We start from the raw sequence: 21459 nt of genomic DNA on the forward strand, positions 1-21459 counted from the left end.
CCTTCCTCTCCTTGCCTCCCACCCACCCACCCTCCTCATCTCTCTTCAGGGACCCCTCTCACAAGCTACTGCTCTTCCAAGAAGTACAACATCTTCAGTTGGGAGCAGTGGAACTTGTGCCTGAACAACACAGAGGGAAGGACTCTTATTCCCATTATTTCTTAACAGAAAAGAAAACAAATCCACATTACGTCCTACTCAGCACCTGGAGTTCATAGGAGCGGACCTCCATTCCCGAAAGGGGTTGGCATCTCTCCCAGCTGACCGATTCAACACCATAAAACTTTTGACCCCAAAACTTCGCAAGAGTCCCCAGGTCATTGCCCGAGACTGCCTACAACTACTAGGTCACATGGCCTTGTGCACTTTCGTGGTCCAAAATGCACGCCTGTACATGAGGTGCTTCCAAGCTTGGTTGGCCACGGTTTACAAACCAAATGTGCATCCTCCAAACAACCCTCTCTCCATACCCTTCTGAGTCAAAGACTCTCTACTATGGTGGACAGTTCCCTCCAACCTCTGCTCTGGAGTCCGCTTTCTCCAGGACGATCAATCCCTCATAATGACTACCGATGCATCCCTCACAGGGTGGGACGCGCACGTCTCACCACACAGTCCAGGGTCTGTGGTCTTCAACTGAAACCTCCCTGCACATAAATGTCCTAGAACTTCGAGCCATACGCAATGCCTGCCATCACTTCCTCCCACTAATCAGGAATCAACATGTACGCATAATAACAGACAACATTGCCTGCATGTTCTATGTAAACAGGCAGGGAGGAGCTCGCTCTCACTTGCTTTGCACAGAGGCTATGAAGCTCTGGAATTGTGCCTTGCGAACAACATCTGGATATCAGATGCCTATCTTCCCGGAGTTACGAATACGACAGTAGACAAATTAAGCAGACGCTTTCCCTGGAATCACGAATGGGAGATAAACGAGACAATCATCCACAACGTATTCCGCAATTGGGGTCACCCAACTATAGACCTTTTTGCAACTGCAAAAAACATGAAATGTCCCGAATTTTGCTCCAGAGCAGAACTCGACAAATGTTCCGTAAGAGACTCATTCATGGTCTCATGGCACCGGAACTTACTCTGCGCTTTGCCCCCATACCGGTTCTCCACAGAGTTCTGACAAAGATACGAACAGATCGTGTCATGGTGATTTTGGTTGCCCCGTCGTGGCCCAGACAACCGTGGTTTCCATTCCTCACCAGAATGTCAATTTGACCACTAATATTGTTGCCCCTCACTCCGAGCCTCTTATCATAGCAACGCTGCCCTTTCTTCACCCCATCCTGTCCATGCCTCACCTCAAAGCCTGGTTCCTTCATGGTTCTCCCAAAATGAACCAGCTTGCTCTGACCAAGTTCAAAGGGTGCTACTACACAGCAGAACTCAATCTACTCGCACCACCTATTTGCAAAAGTGGAAACAATTCATGCAGTGGTGTTCACCTAAACAACTTTCTTCCACATCGGTACCTCTCCTGCTCATACTTGACTACCTACTGGATATTATGGAATCTGGCCTCTCTTTCAGCTCCATCAGAGTCCATTTAGCTGCTATTACAAACTTTCATGACAGAATCGACAATACCTCTCTCTTTGCTCATCCGATCACCAAATGTTTCCTCAAGGGACTCCGAACCCTATTCCCAGACACTAAACCGCCTACCCCTCCGTGGGACCTTCATTTAACATTAACCTGCCTAACTCAACAGCCATTTGATCCCCTAGCCACTTGCTCCCTTTTACACCTCTCTATGAAAACAGCATTTTTAGTGGCAATTACCTCCACCAGATGGGCAGGAGAAATAGCAGCTCTTATGGCAGAGCCACCATATACGCTATTTTTCAAGAACCAGGTTACCCTTAGATTACACCCCAAATTTCTTCCAAAGGTTCATTCCTCATTCCACATTAATGAGCCAATACACCTATCGACCTTCTTTCTGAAACCACATGCAAACTCTTTCGAAGCCACAGTGCATACGTTAGATGTACACAGGGCCTTGTCCTTCTATTTGGATAGAACCAAACCGTTTAGAAACTGTTCTAGACTTTTTGTCTCCATCGCGGAGCATTCCAAAAGGACACCGATTTCTACCCAGAGACTTTCAAACTGGTTTTCTGACTGCATCTGATAGTGCTATCAGATAAAGAAAGTTACACCTCCAGCCTGTGTCAGAATTCATTCCACTAGATCTGTGACTACCTCTGCAGCTTTCTTATGCAAAGTTCCCCTGGCTGACATCTGTAAAGTGGCCACTTGGTCCTCTGAACACACATTTGTTAAACACTAGGCCCTTACTCAAGGCCCTCTCTCGGATACACAATTGGGCAGAGCTGTATTATCTACGGCATTCCTATCAGATCCAAAGTCCCTGCCTCCTTGAGATACACTGCTTTTAAGTCACCTGGAGTGGAGCACTCACAGGGACATCTCTGTCTCGAAGATGAGGTTACTCACCCTGTGCAGTAACTGACGTTCTTTGAGATGAGTGTCCCTGTGGGTGCTCCACTACTCACCTTCCTCTCGTCTACTTCGGAGTTGGGGTAGCCTCTATTGTAGAGAAGGAACTGAGACCACCAGCCACGCATGCGTACTATTAAGGTATACTCAGAGCAGGGGGACAGGCTCTGCGCATGCATGGCCTGTATGAGTACTGCTGTAAAAATCTCCGAGCGAAGGTGCAGGGACACGCCAACACCTGGAATGGAGCACCCACAGAAACAATCATCTCAAAGAACATCAGTTACAGCACAGGGTGAGTAACCTCCTTTTATTCCTTTGGCAAGACTGTTACCAATTCAGAATCCTCTCATTTGAGCTAGCTATGACACCCAGGGTCTTTTACAGAAGTCTTTTTCAGTGGTTGCACCTTGGATGAGAAGAAACGGCTTTTACTGTTTTTCTGTACATTGATGACTGGCTCCTGGTGGGGAGATCCAGCAGAGAAGTCCAGTTGGCAACCATATTCCTACTCTGCCTATTGTCTTCCTTGAGAATCTGTGTCTGCCACAAAAAATCCACTTTCACTCCCACAAGGACTAGAGATTTTATAGGTGTGACCTTGGATTCGACTGCAGCAAGAGCCTATCTCCTGATGGAGAGATTCTACACCCCAAGTGATTTGATAAAGCAGGTCACCCTCAGACTTCAGACTACAGTCAGGGTTTCCTTTTCCCTTCTAGGCCATGTGGCCTCATGCATCTAGTTAGGCTCCATTTCTGTTGCATATAAGCCTGGCTTCAGTCTGTCTACTCATCAGACAAAGACAACATCAGTTCCAGAGTAATGGGTTACAGTCGAGGGAAGAATAGCTCAGTGGTTTGAGCATTGGCCTGCTAAACCCAGGGTTGTGAGTTCAATCCTTGAGGGGCATTTAGGGATCTGGGGCAAAAATCTGTCTGGGGATTGGTCCTGCTCTGAGGTTGGACTAGATGACCTCCTGAAGTACCTTCCAACTCTGATATTCTTTAAAAAAAAATAAAAAAAATAAAAAAAAATGTTAATCTCTCTTGCAAACCCAGAAAATATTTGGGTTGGAGTTCCTTCCCTCACACCAACACCCACAGTGAGCATCATTACAGATGCTTCCCTCTTAGTCTGGGGAGCCCATATGGTTAAGCACACTGCACAAGGAACTTGGTCCCCTCTGGAGGCCAGAATGCATATCACTTTACTGGAATTAGGAGCAGTGTATTGAGCATGCAATACATTCCTTCCACTCATCCAGTCCCAATATTTCCAGATAATGTTGGACAATATGATGACTATCTTCTTCATAAACAAACAGAGAATGAGATCCCTTTCCCTATGTGTAGAGACAGTTAACCTCTGGAGCTGATGTAACGGTAACCACATAACTCTCCCAGCAGCATGCCTACCAAGTGCACAGAACTCCCTACATGTTTTTTCAATGTGTAATTTCCTAGATGTTTGGGCTCCTTGACCCAATCTCCTTTCCCTTTCAGTGTCTGGCAACTTCCTCCTGGTGACTGCGGGGGCAGGTCATTGGGAATATAAGAGAGAGAGTTCAGGTGCCCAGACCACATATGGCCTGCCGCAGCCCAGAGTTGCCCTTGGAGTGAAAGTCCTGCTCAGCTGTGGTGTGAAGCATGCTCGTATCGGACAATCTTCAAGGATTCTAGCTGCTCAATTTTTAAGTCTCTACTGAGCGTGTGCGAACTCAGATTTTTCAAAGTTTTTTAACTTGGCTATATTGCGATAGATTTTCATGGAGACACCAAAAGACTCATTCCTGTCATGCCACCTTGCTGAATTCTGCATGTGGATACTTGCAGCAGCTTATAGGTTGGGAGAGGACTTATTTTAATTTTGGAAACCCAGTATTATAGGTTAAACACTTACTGAATACCTGATTCTTTTTACAGTGTTTGTTTTGTTTTGTTTTTATAGATGGGGATACAAGTGCAACAGAAAGTGGTGATGAAGTTCCTGTGGAACTGTATACTGCTTTTCAACACACACCAACTACAATTACTCTAACTGCTACAAGGGTTACTAAGGTTAATGACAAGAAAAGGAAAAAAAGTGGGGAGAAAGAGCAGAACATTGCAAAATGTAAAAAGGTAAGTTAATTTAATTGGTCTTTACTTTTCATAGCTTTCATGTAATGGAATGAATTACTGGTATGTGACATTTTTAACATTTGCCTTGTGTTGGTGTAGAGGTTTTTACTTTCTGAATTTAGATTGGTATGCAAGACTCATCCATGGAAAGTGATGTATCAGAGATTTTTTTTTTTTTTTTTTTCTGGCTATCCAGTATTCTTTACAGTGGAATCCCTTTAGAAATGGATTGATAGTAACTTTTTAAACTTATAACACATTTGCATACAGTATGTAGAGGTATCCTGTGAGGAGTCTATTATTTATAAATACATTTGGGCATTTTTTTGCCTCATGCTGTTATAGCTACACTATTTCTCCCTCCTTTTTTTTTTTTTTTCTTCCCACTACTGCTAATAAAGGGCAAATCTTTTTATAGTGCTCTCTAGCTATTAAAATTCAGAAATGATTGATTGATGGTGTTGTCAGTTCTCCCTGACATGACTTGCCATTTCATTCAGTTGAAGTGTCAGTTCTGTAGAAAACTGTTGTCAGAAAGTAATCTCTTCAACACAGTTTAGTAAGTGAAGTGTGATTATTCCAAAATCCTTTTTGAAAATAAAATTTTTAACCAAGGAAATAACAATGTGTTGCATTTAGAAAATTAAAAAAAAAAAAGCTTAAAAGTAACTGTATTGAGGAACCACAACAGAATTATAATACACTGGCATTATGAAATATGACACTTTGATTTTCTAGATTCATACAAAAATCGAACACTTACTGGATACTAGCAAAATGGAGAAATGAGATCATTCCATGATTTAAAAAAAATGCTCTGTTTGTGATCAGGTTAAAATAAAGAACTGTTGCAGTCAAGCAAAAATATTAAAAGAAACTGGAGCTGGAAACCAGAATTTCAATAGTTAGGCAGTGTTTTGGCATTTGAAAGAAATGTTTAAGGTCATTAATTTAATTTATTTTTTAAAACCAGTTTCAAATGCAGTTGTAGAAATATCTGATCAGTTGTTAAAATATCACTTGAATGACAGTTCTTAATATAAAGTGCTGATACTCAGTGGTTACCTCCTAATATAGTGCAAGGGGATGTTGTAAAAGACAAACTTAATGGAAAATACTGTGTTTTGAGAAAATTTCCATAATTTTACAGGATATACAATGTACATCCATAGGCTGTCCAATGTGTGCGCCATGGGTTCACTTTGTATGCCCACAGAGCACTCTAGGTTAATTGTTGAATCACTGGCACAGTGAGTGAGGCATGAAGGTGAGGCTGTAATGCTGGAAAATGCAAATTTTATGCCACCAAGTGCCATTGGACTACTAGCTTTGAAACCTTGGATTTCATTTTACTGGCAACCTTTATATAATGTTCTCAAGAATATGAAAATACAAGTGGCCTTCCTTCTTTTTACTGGTCTTTTAATGTCATTCTCTTTCCTTCCTGTTACTGCTTTTAATGAGAACAGTTGTATTAAGAATTTAACCTTTTTAAAAAAGCATAAGATCATTTTCCCTCAGAAAAACTTTGTTAATCTTAAATATTTTTTAATGACAACTGCATTTTTTTTTAGGCTTTTCGCGAAGGATCTAGGAAATCTTCAAGAGTTAAGGTAATATATGATAATTCTAGATAAATACAGGTGTTACTTCAGTTACATTCTGAACTTTCTGCTAGCTAATCTTATTTTTGTTTATATGAGAACATATGTTTGTATGTTTAGAATATCATCTTATATATTGGTGTTTATCCAGAATACACCTGCATAACATGTGTCAGTGCTAAAATATCGTTTTTAGCAGAATAACTACTGCAAAAATGTTTTCTGGCGGTGTTTAAATAAAGCACATTAGAAAATGACCAATTTATCTTTCAGTTGGCACCGGCTCTGCAAGTGCAGGCAATACAATTTGTCTAGAATTTTCTTTCCTTTGAAAAACATGAAATTTCAAAAGATGAATGAGAATTTAGAAGAGGCAGCCTGAGGAAGAGTTTCCCATGCCTCTGGCAAGTCACAGTGATCGGGGATGTTAGCTGTAAGATTGTTTTGACAGTTTTAACTTAAAACCTAATTGGTCTCAGAGGACGTCAAAAGATCCATGTTGTGTAAATTAGGACTACAGAATTCTTCCCTTGTTTCGTTCTTTAGTTATTTGATCCTAACTATTCGTCCTGTTCAGTATAAACGTACAAAAAAGCATCACAGCCAACCTAAAATCATTTGTCTGAAAATGTTCTACTTACCATTGTGACAAGTAATATTGCAAATGAATAAAATTGGAAAAGCAGTTTTACTGATGGTAAGTTTCACTTCCTAGTTCTGTGCACTGCATTATGGTATGACTCTTATGCGTTTGCTAGAAGGAGCTCTCGTGCATGATCTGTTAACACCTGTGTTAAGCAGCATCATGGATAAAGTCAACTACCAGGAATTCAGATGCTAGTGAGTTATTAGCTTCCGTCAGTTGCTGTGCCAGGTCAGGTAGAAGAGAGGAGCAACAGCACATGGAGCAACAAGGACCTCTGAGATCGTTTTGGGAGAAGGAAAAAGTCTTTCATGTAGGGATGGCGGGGGAGTGTCAGAAAACACCTGTCACTTCAGGCCCCTCTATGAAGTTGTGGTGTGGAGGTGGAGAGTGACACTGGGACTGTAAGGATCCTGAGGCATCCGTGGTTCCACTGTGGAGCCAAGGAAGGAAGGACCATAGGATCTGGGCAGGAAAAGCAGAGCTGGGACTAGGGTGACCAGATAGCAAGAGTGAAAAATCGGGACAGGAGGTGGGGGGTAATAAGAGCCTATATAAGAAAAAGATCCAAAAATCAGTACTGTCCCTATAAAATCGGGACATCTGGTCACCCTAGCTGGAACTAAGAGGGAAGGGGGCAGGTGGAAACTCTTTGCATTTGACCCCTTTCATAAGAGTTTAAAAATGAAGGGGGAATTAACTTCCAACACCTACCCCCTTGGGGCCAGGAAGCAACAGCAAGAGTTTCCTGCATTCAGTAGATCTTCTCTAGAAGCCAACCACAAGCCTGGGCCAGGAATTTACTTCTAGATGTTTTTCCATGAGAGATGTGCACAGCGGGGGGTGGGGGTGGGGTGTTTCATTGCTCTGATTCACATTTCCTGACACCCCCTGCTCTGTACATGCACTCTGGCTTGTTTGTATTGGTCACGTATATTAGTAGTGAGAAACAAAATTGGAAAATGGAGGGGTTTTATGTCTAAATAAGTCACTTTCAAAGCATTTTCAGAAGCAGATGCAATTTTTAGCAAAAATGCTCTTGGTGCAATATTCAGTAAAATCAGATAATTTTAAGTTGACTTATGCCCCTTTTAAAACAACATTAACATAAATTCCTAGCTCTTCCTTAATGTGAATACAGTACTTATTTTTGTTTTGGTTTAATTTTTTTTAAAACTTGTTGACAGATATTATTCCTGAGGAAAAATTAATAAACTGTTTCTGAACTATACTGAGCTTGGTGATTTTTATGAAGTAGTATTATTTTGTAAGAATAGTTTGATTAATCAAATGGTCTTAAGGTACTACAGAATTTAAAAATGGAATATTCTGTAAGTAAATTGTTGAGTGAATTAATGTAAAATAAATGAATGAGATATGACTATGACAAGATCCAGAGGTATTGGTTGCCTCTTCCACTCCCCCTCCACAACCCTCCTTTGTATACTTCTTAACTGATTGTACTGAATTGGCAGAAAATGTTTGCCTTTCCTTTTATCCTGTACCAGCTATTTTATATTTGGGTTTTGAACTTGTAACTTATTAAATGTTACCCTATTACAAACAAGATATATGATTTTTAATTTCTGGTTATTGTGATTTGTAGGGTTCAGCTCCAGAGATTGATCCTTCTGACAGTTCAAACTTTGGATGGGAAACTAAAATCAAGGCATGGATGGATCGTTATGAAGAAGCAAATAATAACCAGTACAGCGAGGGTGTTCAGAGAGAGGCACAAAGAATAGCTCTGAGACTAGGCAATGGAAATGACAAAAAAGAAATTAGCACCAGCAATCTGATCTTCAAACCTCCAGTAGAGGTAAATAAGTGAAGAGGGACCCATGTAAAAAGGGAAAGAAATGCATAACTCATTAAAAGCAGCAAAATGGGCATCCGATGAAGTGGGTATTCACCCACGAAAGCTCATGCTCCAAAACTTCTCTTAGTCTATAAGGTGCCACAGGACTCTTTGCTGCTTTTACAGTTCCAGACTAACACGGCTACCCCTCTGATACATAACTCATTAAAGTAGCACTAAAATTAGTATGCTTTTAGGAGATACAGTTCCCAGTGTTGTAGTCAACGTTCTTCTCTTCTCTTAGGTTTATTTTTTTATCTCTAGCTCATTCTACCAGTTGGGAACATGTTAGCAATAATAATTTTAACAAATTATAACTTTCTTAAATAATGAATCACAGTTGATATTCATACATTTGTGTGCTTCATAACATTCCAATTTTCTTTATTTTTAAAAACTGCTAGGTTTATGTTAGTATTCATAAAAATTGCCACATTGACAGCATGGAGACTGACTTACTCTGTTTATCCAAAGAATAGTTTCCACACAGACTGTAACAAAGTAAAGTTCCCCATTGTGCCCTGCTAACGTTCCTCATCTCTGACCTGGGGGAATACTTGTAGAAGTGAGAATAGATAATTCTCTAGCTCTGCTGGTTGTTTTTCTGCCAGGATTGTCAATGGGTCCAAATTAAGTGTTGAGCATTTTTTTTCCGATTCTTTAAGATAACATTCAGAATTTCCCAGTAATACACAGTATATTTTTCTATAATTATAATTTTTTACAAATACGCTGCTAGCAAATGATGATATTGTCAGCCCCGAAAACATAATTCCTTTGCTTACAGAGAAAAAGTTAAACACCCATATTTTTACGAAAAAGTATTTGGCCTAACTCACTTCTGGAAGGAACACCTCTGCTGGTGAGAAGGTAGTTGCATCTGTGTTGCTTGTCTGTTCTTGATCAATGAACTGAAGACTGGTTTATGGCTCCAGTTGGATCTCTATGTATACATGTAAAGGCAGAATTTGTCCCAGTCACTAATGACTTGTGCCTAATTTTGAACTTGAAGTGAGAGGTAAATATTCTTCTACTTTATATCTGCCTTACCTCATATGCTGCAATTTTAAATAGGCTTATAAAACCAATTTTTTCCACTAAAACTTCCATATTGCTGTGAGGTGTATGGGGAGGGCTAGAAAATTCACAGCTGTAAACTAAGGCAGATTACCGGTATACAGTTCAAGTTCTGTACTATTAGAAAATTCGTATAGTAAACTTCATCATAAAAGCATATTTAGAACACAGTAAATCAAAATGGTTTCTTTAACTTTATATTTGGATAAGTGAGTCACATTAATATTAACATACGGTTCTCTTAAAATTACAATCCACAGCCTATTTTGTGTAACACAGCTTCAGGTTTCTTCCTGAGGACTGTTTTTGTTTGTCTTTCAATGAAACTTAGGTTTTCTAAGTGCCTAACGTCTCTGAAAATGGGACTTAGGCACTTCTGAATTTTTTTTATCCCTAATCATTCAATCAAATTCAAATCATTCAAATATATTAAAAAAACAAACAAAACCCCAAGTTTGAGTCCTGTAAACACCTCTTCCCCTCTCTTACAAAAAGTAAAAGCTTTCAGACTTTTGTATATCATAAGGAAGCCATATATCATAAGGAAGCCAAAAGGGATACAAAGCCCACCCTTTTGGGTTACATTTAAGAATTTTAGTGAGACACCGATAGGACTACTAATCTTTAAGGTTCTCATTGATACCCATATCAAATGTGTTAAAAATATTATGGTATGTGTTGCGTTCTAAAAGATTTTAACTGTAGGAATTCTATTAATTGATTAATCAAATGAAATGTTGCTGAATGCATCAGACTGGTGGGAAGCTTTATATTGTATGGAATAGCATTCTACCGGGAACATTATTCTTTTTAATATTATCTGTGTATGTTCCGTCTTAATCTTTAGAAGAAATCAACATAAGGCCCAATCCAACAGTTCTTACTCCAACACAACCCATAGAAAACAAAGAGTATTTTCAGTTTAATATTAGCAAGTCGCAGAACCTAGGACTCAAACAAAAAACACTTAGTTAAAAAAGACTCAAGATGGAAAATGTAGTCTGCCGAATCCAGCTAGCACTTAAATAAAATATATGTTGACAAAATTTTTGCACCTTTCATAAACACACATGTGAATGTCTAGATCACTCTAGCTGTGTAATCCTGTATCCCCCACAAGACTTTCCCATACTACATTCATATTTATTTAAGTTTATGAAAAAGATTTGGATGGTGTTACAATATTTGTTAATTTTCCAGTTGTTTCACTCATGTACTTGTGATTTCCTAATGTTTCTTCGTATGAACTCGTACACAGTTCTCTCATGAAGCCTCATACCAGGTCAGAGCATAAGGTCAGCGGTATCTTCACAGATGTCCTACGGTTTTTTCCCAAAATAAACTACCAGTGACAATGACATTACTTCTATTATCTGATTTGATTATCACCTAAATTACAAAAGAGAAAACATATAGAAAATACTATATGAGAAACATCAGCTGCCTTACAGGAGTTCTGTGGAAGGAATCTGCAAGCTATTGATAGGGAAAGGCTAATCTTAAGGAAAACATACCTTATCAGATTTTATAGTAAAAGCATCTTTGCCCTTCTCTCTCTAGCACCAGCATGGCACACATGACACATTCCTTGGAGGAAAGTCACTGCTTGCACAGACCTTTGCCTAGATATTGGCCAGTCTAGTTTTGATCAGAGATGACATAATTACTAGAGATGTGAGTTCTTTAGTTGTTGTGTCCGAGTATACGTTAGATTTTTTTTAACGGGCATCCTCCCATCTGAAGTTATAGAAATACATAAAAAAATTTACAATTTCCTTTTTCCTGTTCTCAAAAGTTTTGTTTTAAAATGCATCCTTTCTGTTTGTGTCTTTATTTGATCAAGGACAGTGATATCTTGGAAATGTTCTACTGTGTAGATGAACAACTTTGGTCTTTGATTCTGGGGAGTTCATAGGAACAATGAAAGGCATAGTTATTAGTTAAAACTTAAAAAAGACTAACACGTCAGATGTCCATTATTAAACATAGTATCTGAATTATAAGGGCATTGCTACATTGATTCTCAATCCTGTTTTAGGGAATTGTACTTATAACTTTCTTATAATTTAAATCTGTAGATAAGTGCATTGATAGGAGGAAAAGGCTTATAAGATCAATAGCTTTTTTTTTTTTTAAATTCCAAGAAGGAAATGGCTTCAGTTACCAAGTTGCTGCTTGAAGGGTTGCAGCCATATAACCTGTTGTTTAATTACACTAATACAATGAGTTTAATTATGCTTCTTAAATTCATTGTGTCTTTTGTAGAGCTATGTGCAAAAAAACAAGAAAATTCTAAAAGCTGCCAAAGACTTGCCTCCAGATGCGCTTATTATTGAATATAGAGGAAAGTTCATGCTGAGAGAACAATTTGAAGCTAATGGGTATTTCTTTAAAAGGTATATTTATTTTAAGAACTCTTTTTTTTTTTTTTTTTTTTTAATAAGTTAACTTTCTTAAATGTGCTATTTCATCAACCTTTTCCTTTTCTGCAATTATCTTGTTGCTCTTTTTGTGCCAACTACTGGCATATGTTACTCCTAGTACACCAAGAAAATAATACAACTACTTTTGAACTTGTATAACAGTTTCCACCTTGGGTGTCAATTAAATTTATAAAGCACCTAGTAAGTGTAAGTAAATATTATTCCCATTTTACAAATTGAGACTCCGAGACTAAATGACTTGCTCAAGATTATATAGAGAGCCAGGTATAGACACTTGACTTTCTGACTTCCAATCTTGAGATTTAGCCATGAGACTATCATTCCTTTCCTGCTTCTCTTATTTACACAACTCGGCCTCCATAACTGAAAAAGGTTTTGTGTTAGACATGTTTATTGTCTTATAAATCTCAATAGATTTGGATTGAGAGTTCTTCATTGCTGACCTGCAAGAATTGCAATATAAAATCAATACTATATTCTTCTTCGAGTGCTTGCTCATATCCATTCCAGTTAGGTGTGCACGCGCTGCGTGCACGTTAGTCGGAAGATTTTTACCCTAGCAACACTCGGTGGGTCGGCAGGGCGCCCCCTGGAGTGGTGCCGCTATGGTGCCGGATATGAACCCCTGCCGACCCAGCCGCCCTTTAGTTCCTTCTTACCGCCCGTGTCGGTCGTTGGAACAGTGGAGCGCAGCTTAGCTGACCTCCGCTTCCCTAGCTACTCATAGTTCTTGTGTATATAGTTATAATCCTTTTATATATATATTTATAGATACTTATGTGTTTTTTCTTTACTAGCATAGTTAGTTTATAATAGTTAGCGGGGTTCGGGAAGTAGCCTCTTCCCCGCAACCGGTGCCGGAGCCCATGCCCGGCTCACCGGTTCTTAGACCGTGCTTGGCCGACCTCAGGCCATTGCTGACAGGAGATCCACACGACTCCTGTTTACGGTGCCTCGGGGGATCGCATTTCACAGCTAAGTGCCCCATTTGCAAGGCGTTTAAGCCGAGAACAAAATGGAGCGGCACTTTCATTTCCCCTCCACCTTCTGCACCGAGCGCTGGCTACTCGGCGGACAGAAGCGCCTCCTCGGCACCGGACCCCACCGGCACCGGCCGTTACCGGCACCGAAGTCGACTCGGCACCGCTCCCTCTCTCTGAGGTTGAGGAAGCCCACGACAGCTCCCTGGCACGCGCCGTGGTTGAGCTCCCTGCTCCTGCTGCTTCTGTGCCAACTGCACCGCAGCCAGAAAGCTCATTTAAGTCGGTTCGCCAGGCACCAACACCTGCAGAGGCACTGAGAACGCCGGCACCGTTGATTCCGGTCCCGTGGTGCCGTCGAATGCAGTGCCTGCCTGCTCCCCGGCATGCATTGTGGTTGAGCTTCTGGCTCCTGCTGCTTCCGTGCCAACTGCACCGCAGCCAGAGAGCTCGTCTAAGTCGGATCACCTGGCACCGACACCTGCTGTGGCACCGACAATGCTGGCACTGTCGATCCCGGTCCCACAAGGGCTGTTGAATCCAGTGCCTGGCCGCTCCCCGGCACGCGCCATGGTTTAGCCTCCTGCTCCTGCTGCTTCCATGCCAACGGCACCGCAGCCAGAGAGCTCATCTAAGTCGGATCGCCCCGCCCGGCACCGACACCTGCCGCGGCACCGACAACGTCGGGACCGTTGATCCCGGTCCCGCAAGGGCCGTCGAATCCAGTGCCTGACTGCTCCCTGGCACACGCCGTGGTCGAGCTCCCTGCTCCTATTGCTCCCATGCGAACGGCACCGCAGACAGAGAGCCTGTCTAAGCTGGATCGCCCGGCACTGACACCTGCTGAGGCACTGGCGACGTCAGCACCGTCGATCTCGGTCCCACAAGGGCCGTCGAATCTGGTGCCTGACAGCTCCCTGGTACGCACTGTGGTCGAGCTTACTGTTCCCTCCACGCTGGAGACATTTCCAATGGTGAGGGATCTCATTGCCATGACAGAGTAGATGCTGCCTGAACCCCCGGCACCGCCGGTGCGCGTAATACAGTCTCTTGGCAAGCCGCCTTGATACGACCATCCTCTGTCAGCGCAGCAGAGCGGCACCGTTCATGATCACGGTCCCGCAGACTCTCCAAGTCCCGTCTGCGCTCCCATTCCCGACGCCACTAGCAGTCCCGATGCTGTTCTCCTCGGCACCGGTCGCACTCGCCGCACAGGTCGGTGTCCCGTTCACCGACCCGATAATCCCGGCACCGTTCTGGCTTCTAGCACTGCTACAGGCACTGTGACTCCCATAGCCGTTCCCAACCTCGAGATCTCGGTCGGCCTCCCGGCACCGCTCTGGTCGCAGGTCCGGATCTCGTTCCAGGTACCAGTGCGCCTTGTGGTACCGGTCCCAGGTGCCGAGTTGGGCAAGGTCTGGTAGAGTCAGAGACTCGGGCCCATGGTTTTCAGCACCTCCATGGCCATCCGGACACGCATCAGTGTCTTCCCACGCGGACAGCTCTTATGCTCAGGACCGTGATTCTGGTGTGCCCACCAACAACCTGAGAGCCCATCAGGACCTCCTATGGAGTTTCAGGACTCCTATTGCGAGGGATAGCACTCCAATAGCGGACCTCCAGCTGCAGGAGGTGTCCCGGAGGGTAGGGGACCCTGGTACTGGACATTTCTATCGCGGTTGCTCCCGCCTAGAGGGGCCCTACCCAATTATTCGGACCATTCCAGGGCGAATTGCCGATTACTCATATGAGCGGGTACCGACTACTGGTTCTGTCCGTCCTCCTCTCCTCCTGTCTTCACTAGTTCTTCAGTTGGTCAAGAAAAAAGTGGGAACGCTATTGCATGAGCCAACAGGGGGCCGCCAAAGGGGCCCGGCCCCCGAAATCGTAAGGGGGCCTAGGCGAATGACCCTACTCCGCCGCAGGCTGTATTCTTGCAAGGGCTCTTATAAGCCCTGCCGTGGGAAATCAATAAGCCCTGCTTAGCCCCTATAATCATAACATCTGGCGAGTAACGGGGGATAAATATTATGGAGACTTCTCCATCAAGGACTCCGGCCAAGATTTCACTGCCCTCTTGCTGAGGAAGGGAAAAAGGCGGCTAGAGCTTCTCTTCAGGCCTCGTTACCATGAGGAGCCATCTCATTGGCTTCAGGTTTGTCACACCTCCGGCCTTTCACAACTTACCATTTGTTGGTAAAGGCCTCGTTTGCGGTTGAAATTCAACCCCAGGCGTACAAAGCCTGGGAGATGGCTAACAAGGTCCTATAATGCGCTCTTCTTCAGCGTTGATATGGCCGAAAAGACCTATGCGGCCTTTCCGTCCCCAGCCACACCGCCACACTCTGTGCCTAGCCACAGATAAGACTTTTGGCAAAACGGCTACGGGGCTGGAGGCGGTCGGCAGAGGACCGTCAGACGCCCTAGAGGGCCGATAGATGGCCCCCGCAATCACGACGGGACAAGACGAAACTTTCGAAGGTGCGCCCGAGGGCTGTCCGTGTTACGCGGGATTCCCACTCCTTATTCCTCTTGACGTCGGTCCCAGTTAACTTCAGTTCGCTGTTCCCTTACACATGGTGGAGTATGGGTGCCACCTCCAATTTAGTTCCAACCCTGTCCCTCTTCAGGGACTCCTCCGGGCGCCAATTCCTCTTACAAGAGGTGCAGACAGACCGATGGACGAAGGGGCAAGGGCTTTACTCCCATTATTCCCTAATCCCGACTACCTCGTACGGAAGGAGGTCTCAGACCTATCCTACACCTACGAGGACTTCAAAACCAGTTTATGTTAAGGTGAAGTTTCCGCATGGTAATCCCTGGGAACCATTATCCTGTCCTTTAGATCCTGGAGGCTGTATGCCAACCTCTGATATAGAAGGGATGCGTACTTTCACATTGCCATCTTCCCTCCGCACAGGAGATACCTCCACTTTCTAGCCAACCGTCGGTTACTTCAACAGTTTACGGTCCCTTGCTGTTTGCCTTTCTACAGCCCCACAGCATTAACCAAGTGTGTGGCCGTAGTCGCCACCCACCTCCGCCGACGTCGGATATGGTCGTTTATCCTGTGTACATATCTGGTATCTGACGATTGGCTTATCTTGAGGAGACTCCGAAGACACAAGTCACTCAGAAGTGTGGGCATCGTTGCAAGGACCTATTCACATGTCTAGCCTGTTATGATGGTCACTATGGAAACATCCACTCTGGTTCCATGCAGAGGTTAGACTTCCTAGGGGCTATCCTGGACTCCGACCTATAGCCGGATCCTGCTTTACCACAGCCGCAGTTTTCAGGCGATGGCAACAATCATCCGAGGTCTGCAAACTTCCCAACGACCTCGCTCGCACTTGTTCTCGGTCTCCTCCGGGGTCCCATCGGCTGCCTGCTAGTTTTGTAACCAAACACGCTAAGCTCTGCCTCTGTCCTCTCGCAAGTTTGGCTTCAAATCGGCGTACCGCCGGACAGGGGCCCAATGTCACGATAGTCACCATTTCCACTCGAGCAACTGAGGCTCCTTAGAATGTGCTAACTCCCTCCCTGGTGTGGGCCAGGGGATGCCTCTAATCCGCCCCAGCCCTCACTGTCCCATGACGCGACATGCGTCATCTCTTGGCTCAGGTGCTCACCTCAGTAACCTTCGAGCTTAAGGGCCTTTGGTCTTACTCAGGAGCTGGCATTCCACATCCAATGTCCAAAAATGAGAGCAAGTCCGCCTGGCGTGCCAGGGTTCCAAGCAGCAGCTGCGAGGCCGTGGCGTCCTCAGTGTTCTACAGCCAGCACAACGGCATGTACTACATTAAACAACCTGGGAGGGACATGTCCTCCTCCTTTGTCAGGAGGCCATCCATCTCTGGGACTTTTGCATAGCCCACTCGATAAATCTGGTAGCATCCTTTCTCCTTGCGCTTTGCGAACTCAGCAGGTCTTCTCCTGTCTCATGAGTGGTCGCTCCTGCCTGATGTGATGCATTCTGTTGCCAGAAGTGGAGATTTTTCCCCACATATGGACCTGTCGCTTTACCGGCGAGAACAGGAAAAATGGTCCGAGGTTCCTGCTCCTCTTCCAAGGTCTCTCCCTAGGACCGATCTCGACGCTGTCCTCATTGCCGTGGAAGGGCCAACACCTTCTATGCCTTCCCACCGTTCCCCTGGCTCATTGGGGTCCTGCTCACACTTCGCAGGGCAGGGCGCGCCATTCATCATGATCACTCCAGCGTGTCCAGGCAGCATGATACACGCCACGTTGCTCGGCCTGTCAATAGCCTACCAATTACCCTGCCACTCCACCCAGACCTCATACCTCAGGCCACGGCAAGACTTCGCCGCCGGACCCTGCAGTCTCTTCACCTCATGGTGTGGCTGCTACGTGACTAGCAGGGTAGCAGGAAGCCTTCCACCTTGGTCAACGTACTGGCCAGTGGAAGCGTTTCTCCTACAGGTGAGGTGCATACGCTTAAATCTTACTCCCTGCTGAGGTCTCGATCCCCCTCTATTTTGGACTACCCTCTGGACTGCAACAGCAGGGCCTAGCGGTCATTGCCGTCAGCTGAGGTACACTTGGCACCATCTCTACCTTCCATCCCAGGCTAAGGTGTCGTTCTGTGTTTCTCCACACTCTATGGTTTTCAGTTCCTCAAGGGCTTGCAGCGCATACACCCTTAGGTACGCCGCCCAGCCCCAACCTGGGACCTCAAACCTGGGTTTTAACCAGACTTATGTCTCCTCCATTCGACCCGTTAGCACCTGCTCGCTGCTATACCTGTCCTTGGAAGACAGCTTTCCTCGTAGCCATTACATCGGCCAGACGAGTCTCGAGCTCAGGGCTCTTATGGTGGTTCCGCCATACATTATGTTCACAAAGACAAGGTGCAGTTACGACCACACCCGGCTTCCTCCCTAAGGTGGTTTCGGCCTTTCATGTTAACCACACTCAACATGCGATGGGGACAACAATTGCACTCCCTGGACGTCTGTAGAGCGCTCGCATTTATGTTCGAGCGGTACAAAACCATTTATTGTAACACGCCCCAACTCTCCGGTCGCAGTAGCAGACCGAAGGAAAGGCCTACCTGTTTCCTCTCAGAGGATCTCATCTTGGGTGATGACGTGCACCCGCACTTTGTTATTGATTTGGCTCACATTTCCCCAAGCCACATCACCATGCATTCTACCAGGGCTCAGGCTTCATCTGCCGCCTTGCTGACTCGTGTACCTACCCACGAGATCTATCGCGCAGCTCCATGGTCCTCAGGTCCATACCCTTGCTTCGCATTATGCTCTGGTTCAACAGTCAAGAGATACTGCAGCCTTTGGGCTCAGCAGTTTTACATTCTGCCATATTTCACTCCGACCCCACCGCCTACATAAGGCTTGGGAATCACCTAACTGGAATGGATATGAGCAAGCACTCGAAGAAAGAAAAGACGGTTACTCACCTTTGTAACTGTTGTTCTTCGAGATGTGTTGCTCATATCCATTCCAACCCGCCCTCCTTCCCTCTGTCGGAGGAGTAGCCGGCAAGAAGGAACTGAAGGGTGGCTGGGTCGGCAGGGGTATATATCCGGCACCATAGCGGCGCCACTCCAGGGGGTGCCCTGCTGACCCACCGAGTGTTGCTAGGGTAAAAATCTTCCGACGAACGTGCACGCGGCACGCACACACCTAACTGGAATGGATATGAGCAACAAATCTCGAAGAACAACAGTTACAAAGATGAGTAACCGTCTTTTATGCAGCATAGTGATACAAAATCAGTAAATGTGAAAAAGAACACTTAATGCTTTTAAAGGGGAAAAACATCCTGTCTACTGTATTAAAAAATCTTAAACTAGGGTTTTCCTTCTCTTTCTTTCTAGGCCATACCCTTTTGTTTTGTTCTATTCCAAATTCCATGGACTAGAAATGTGTGTTGATGCAAGAACCTTTGGAAATGAAGCTCGATTCATTAGACGGTCTTGTACACCCAATGCGGAGGTAAGCTTATAAATGTAGGAAATAATTCCTTAGTTAACCTAGATATTTATTTCTTTTGCTTGGCTTGCAGGATATGATGTACAGCCCATCTGTTCTCATCGTTCTTGGACTGAGGGGCTTTAATATAGAGGTGATATATAGTATAATGGTGGAGTAATCTTTCAATATTGTTTCCGGTCAACAAGTTATATACTGGTTTTTTAGTATTCTTTCTTTGTAAAGTGCCTAAACACTCAGGCTCAGTACTGCGTGAAGCGTTGAGCACCTTCACCTCTCATTGTCTCTAATGGATGAAAAGGATGGGATACGCTTTTGGAAATGAAAATAAAACAAACGTATTTTCACATTTAGCATGTTACATACTAATAAAATATTTTCACCAGGACATTGACTCTATGCAAAGAATAAGGGGAAATGTATATAGAGAATTAATAGTAGATCATGTTTTAGTATCATTAAGGCATTTTGAAAGAATAATTTCTTTATGAACCTGTGCAAGGCAGCATCAAGAAATATATGTACCTTTTTGCTTATTACTAGAAACACAATCATTTTTTTCTACTGGTTTTATCAGTCTCTGCCAATTGATGGTATTGATGGAGGTACCATCGTGTAGAAAGTGGTCAAGTGTATCTGGGTTTTTAAGAATGAGTGAGCATTTTAATGCATTATAAACTAATGTATAGCTTTTCTCCTGGATTTAGGTGAGACATGTAATTGAAGATGGAACAATTCATCTTTATATTTACTCCATCCAAAACATTCCAAAGGGAACAGAAATTACTATCGCATTTGATTTTGATTATGGAAATTGGTAAGTATCTCTAAATTGTATGATACATCCTGTATTTTAGGACAATATACACCTCTACCTCGATATAACACTGTCCTTGGGAGTCAGAAAATCTTACCCTCTATAGGTGAAACTGTGTTATATGAAACTTACTTTGATCCACTGGAGTGTGCAGTCCCACTCCCCGGGAGCACTGCTTTACCGCATTATATCTGAATTCGTGTTATATTGGGTCACGTTATATCGAGGTAGAGGTGTACTTCTAAAATGTTAGTAATATATTAATTGGAGCTATTGTGTTATCACAGATATTCCTATTTTATTTTGCTCTTTTCATACACTTTAATGGCATGGTGCCCTTAAATCCTCAACGATAAGAGTGTATGCCATTGCAGGGTTTTTCTTTAAGGGATGTTTTATTATTGTTGCGATTAGTGATAGATCATTTCAATGTAAATTTTAAGTGAATTTTATATCTCCACAATACTACAAATGTGGATTTACAGTGAAAATTCTTCAAACATTCATTCATTTTGTGAATTGATACAATTTGATGTTTACTGAATAACTCTACCTTGGTTTACATTAATCTATTTTTTTTGATCCACTCTTCTTACAATTTTACATACCATAGTTAATAGCTGACATAATTTAGAAGGAATAAAATCAGACCTAAGGTAAATCTCTGTAGAAATCAGAATAAATTATGTTCATGCTATAACCCATCATTAAAGAAGGATGTTCAGCTCTGTTAAGTTCTTCCTTAAAATAATATCTTAAATTCTATAAGCTATCGATCCACATGTTCTCTTGGGTACAGCTTATTTCTCCTTTTGTGAATTGTGAAATACTCTGGTAGATAGATGCCTTTGTTTTGAAATGGTAAAGTAATTAGGTAAGTGTTGCTCCCAGATATGCATGAACAATTTCCATTGACTACAGAACGCAAAATTTTGTCTTTAGGCGATATAGCTCATGCCTTCCTCAGTCATTACTCTTAAAATGAGGTTTCCCTGAAAATTGACTGTTCTTACTGTTTTTTTTTAAAACAAGAAGTAGTTGGATTCAGTGCTTCCAATGATCTAGTGAGTTCATGTGAAATGTGCTCAATTTACCAGAAAACTTATTCAATATATTCTACCTGCGATCTCTACAGACACTGCATCATCTCTGAAAGACATGAGGAGTACTTTCCTTTTGTCATGTCATTACTATAAATAAATATTCTGCAGACAAAACTAAGCTCTGTTAAATAGATTTCCCCATTAGACATTAATCTAGTTTCACAAGTGTAATTTAGGGCTTCATTTGGAAGTAGGAATGTATTACAGATTTAGTTGACAGCAGAGTTTGACCCATAACATCTTATCACTTGGTGATTGCGCAAACCAGAAAGAAAACAGCTTGCTTTCCATATCCCAGGTTGAGTATAGAAGGCTGATAATTAGAGGGGGGAATATTTTTTTTTTTTTTTTTTT

The 21459-nt window shown here is 43.2% G+C and overlaps 1 protein-coding gene across 2 annotated transcripts in view; it reads left to right on the forward strand.

The window, feature by feature from the left end:
- KMT2E (lysine methyltransferase 2E (inactive)) overlaps nt 1–21459 on the forward strand; it is a 124672-nt gene that overhangs the window by 53670 nt on the left and 49543 nt on the right. For both annotated transcript variants that reach the window (XM_075064625.1, XM_075064629.1), the window contains exons 7-12: nt 4432–4604; nt 6179–6217; nt 8458–8670; nt 12052–12182; nt 19071–19188; nt 19893–20002. In XM_075064625.1, the coding sequence (XP_074920726.1) occupies nt 4432–4604; nt 6179–6217; nt 8458–8670; nt 12052–12182; nt 19071–19188; nt 19893–20002 (784 nt within the window). The remainder of the gene's footprint in view (nt 1–4431; nt 4605–6178; nt 6218–8457; nt 8671–12051; nt 12183–19070; nt 19189–19892; nt 20003–21459) is intronic.

The sequence above is a fragment of the Chelonoidis abingdonii genome, chromosome 1 (genome assembly GCF_003597395.2).
Source record: "Chelonoidis abingdonii isolate Lonesome George chromosome 1, CheloAbing_2.0, whole genome shotgun sequence".
Taxonomy (NCBI): domain Eukaryota; kingdom Metazoa; phylum Chordata; order Testudines; family Testudinidae; genus Chelonoidis; species Chelonoidis abingdonii.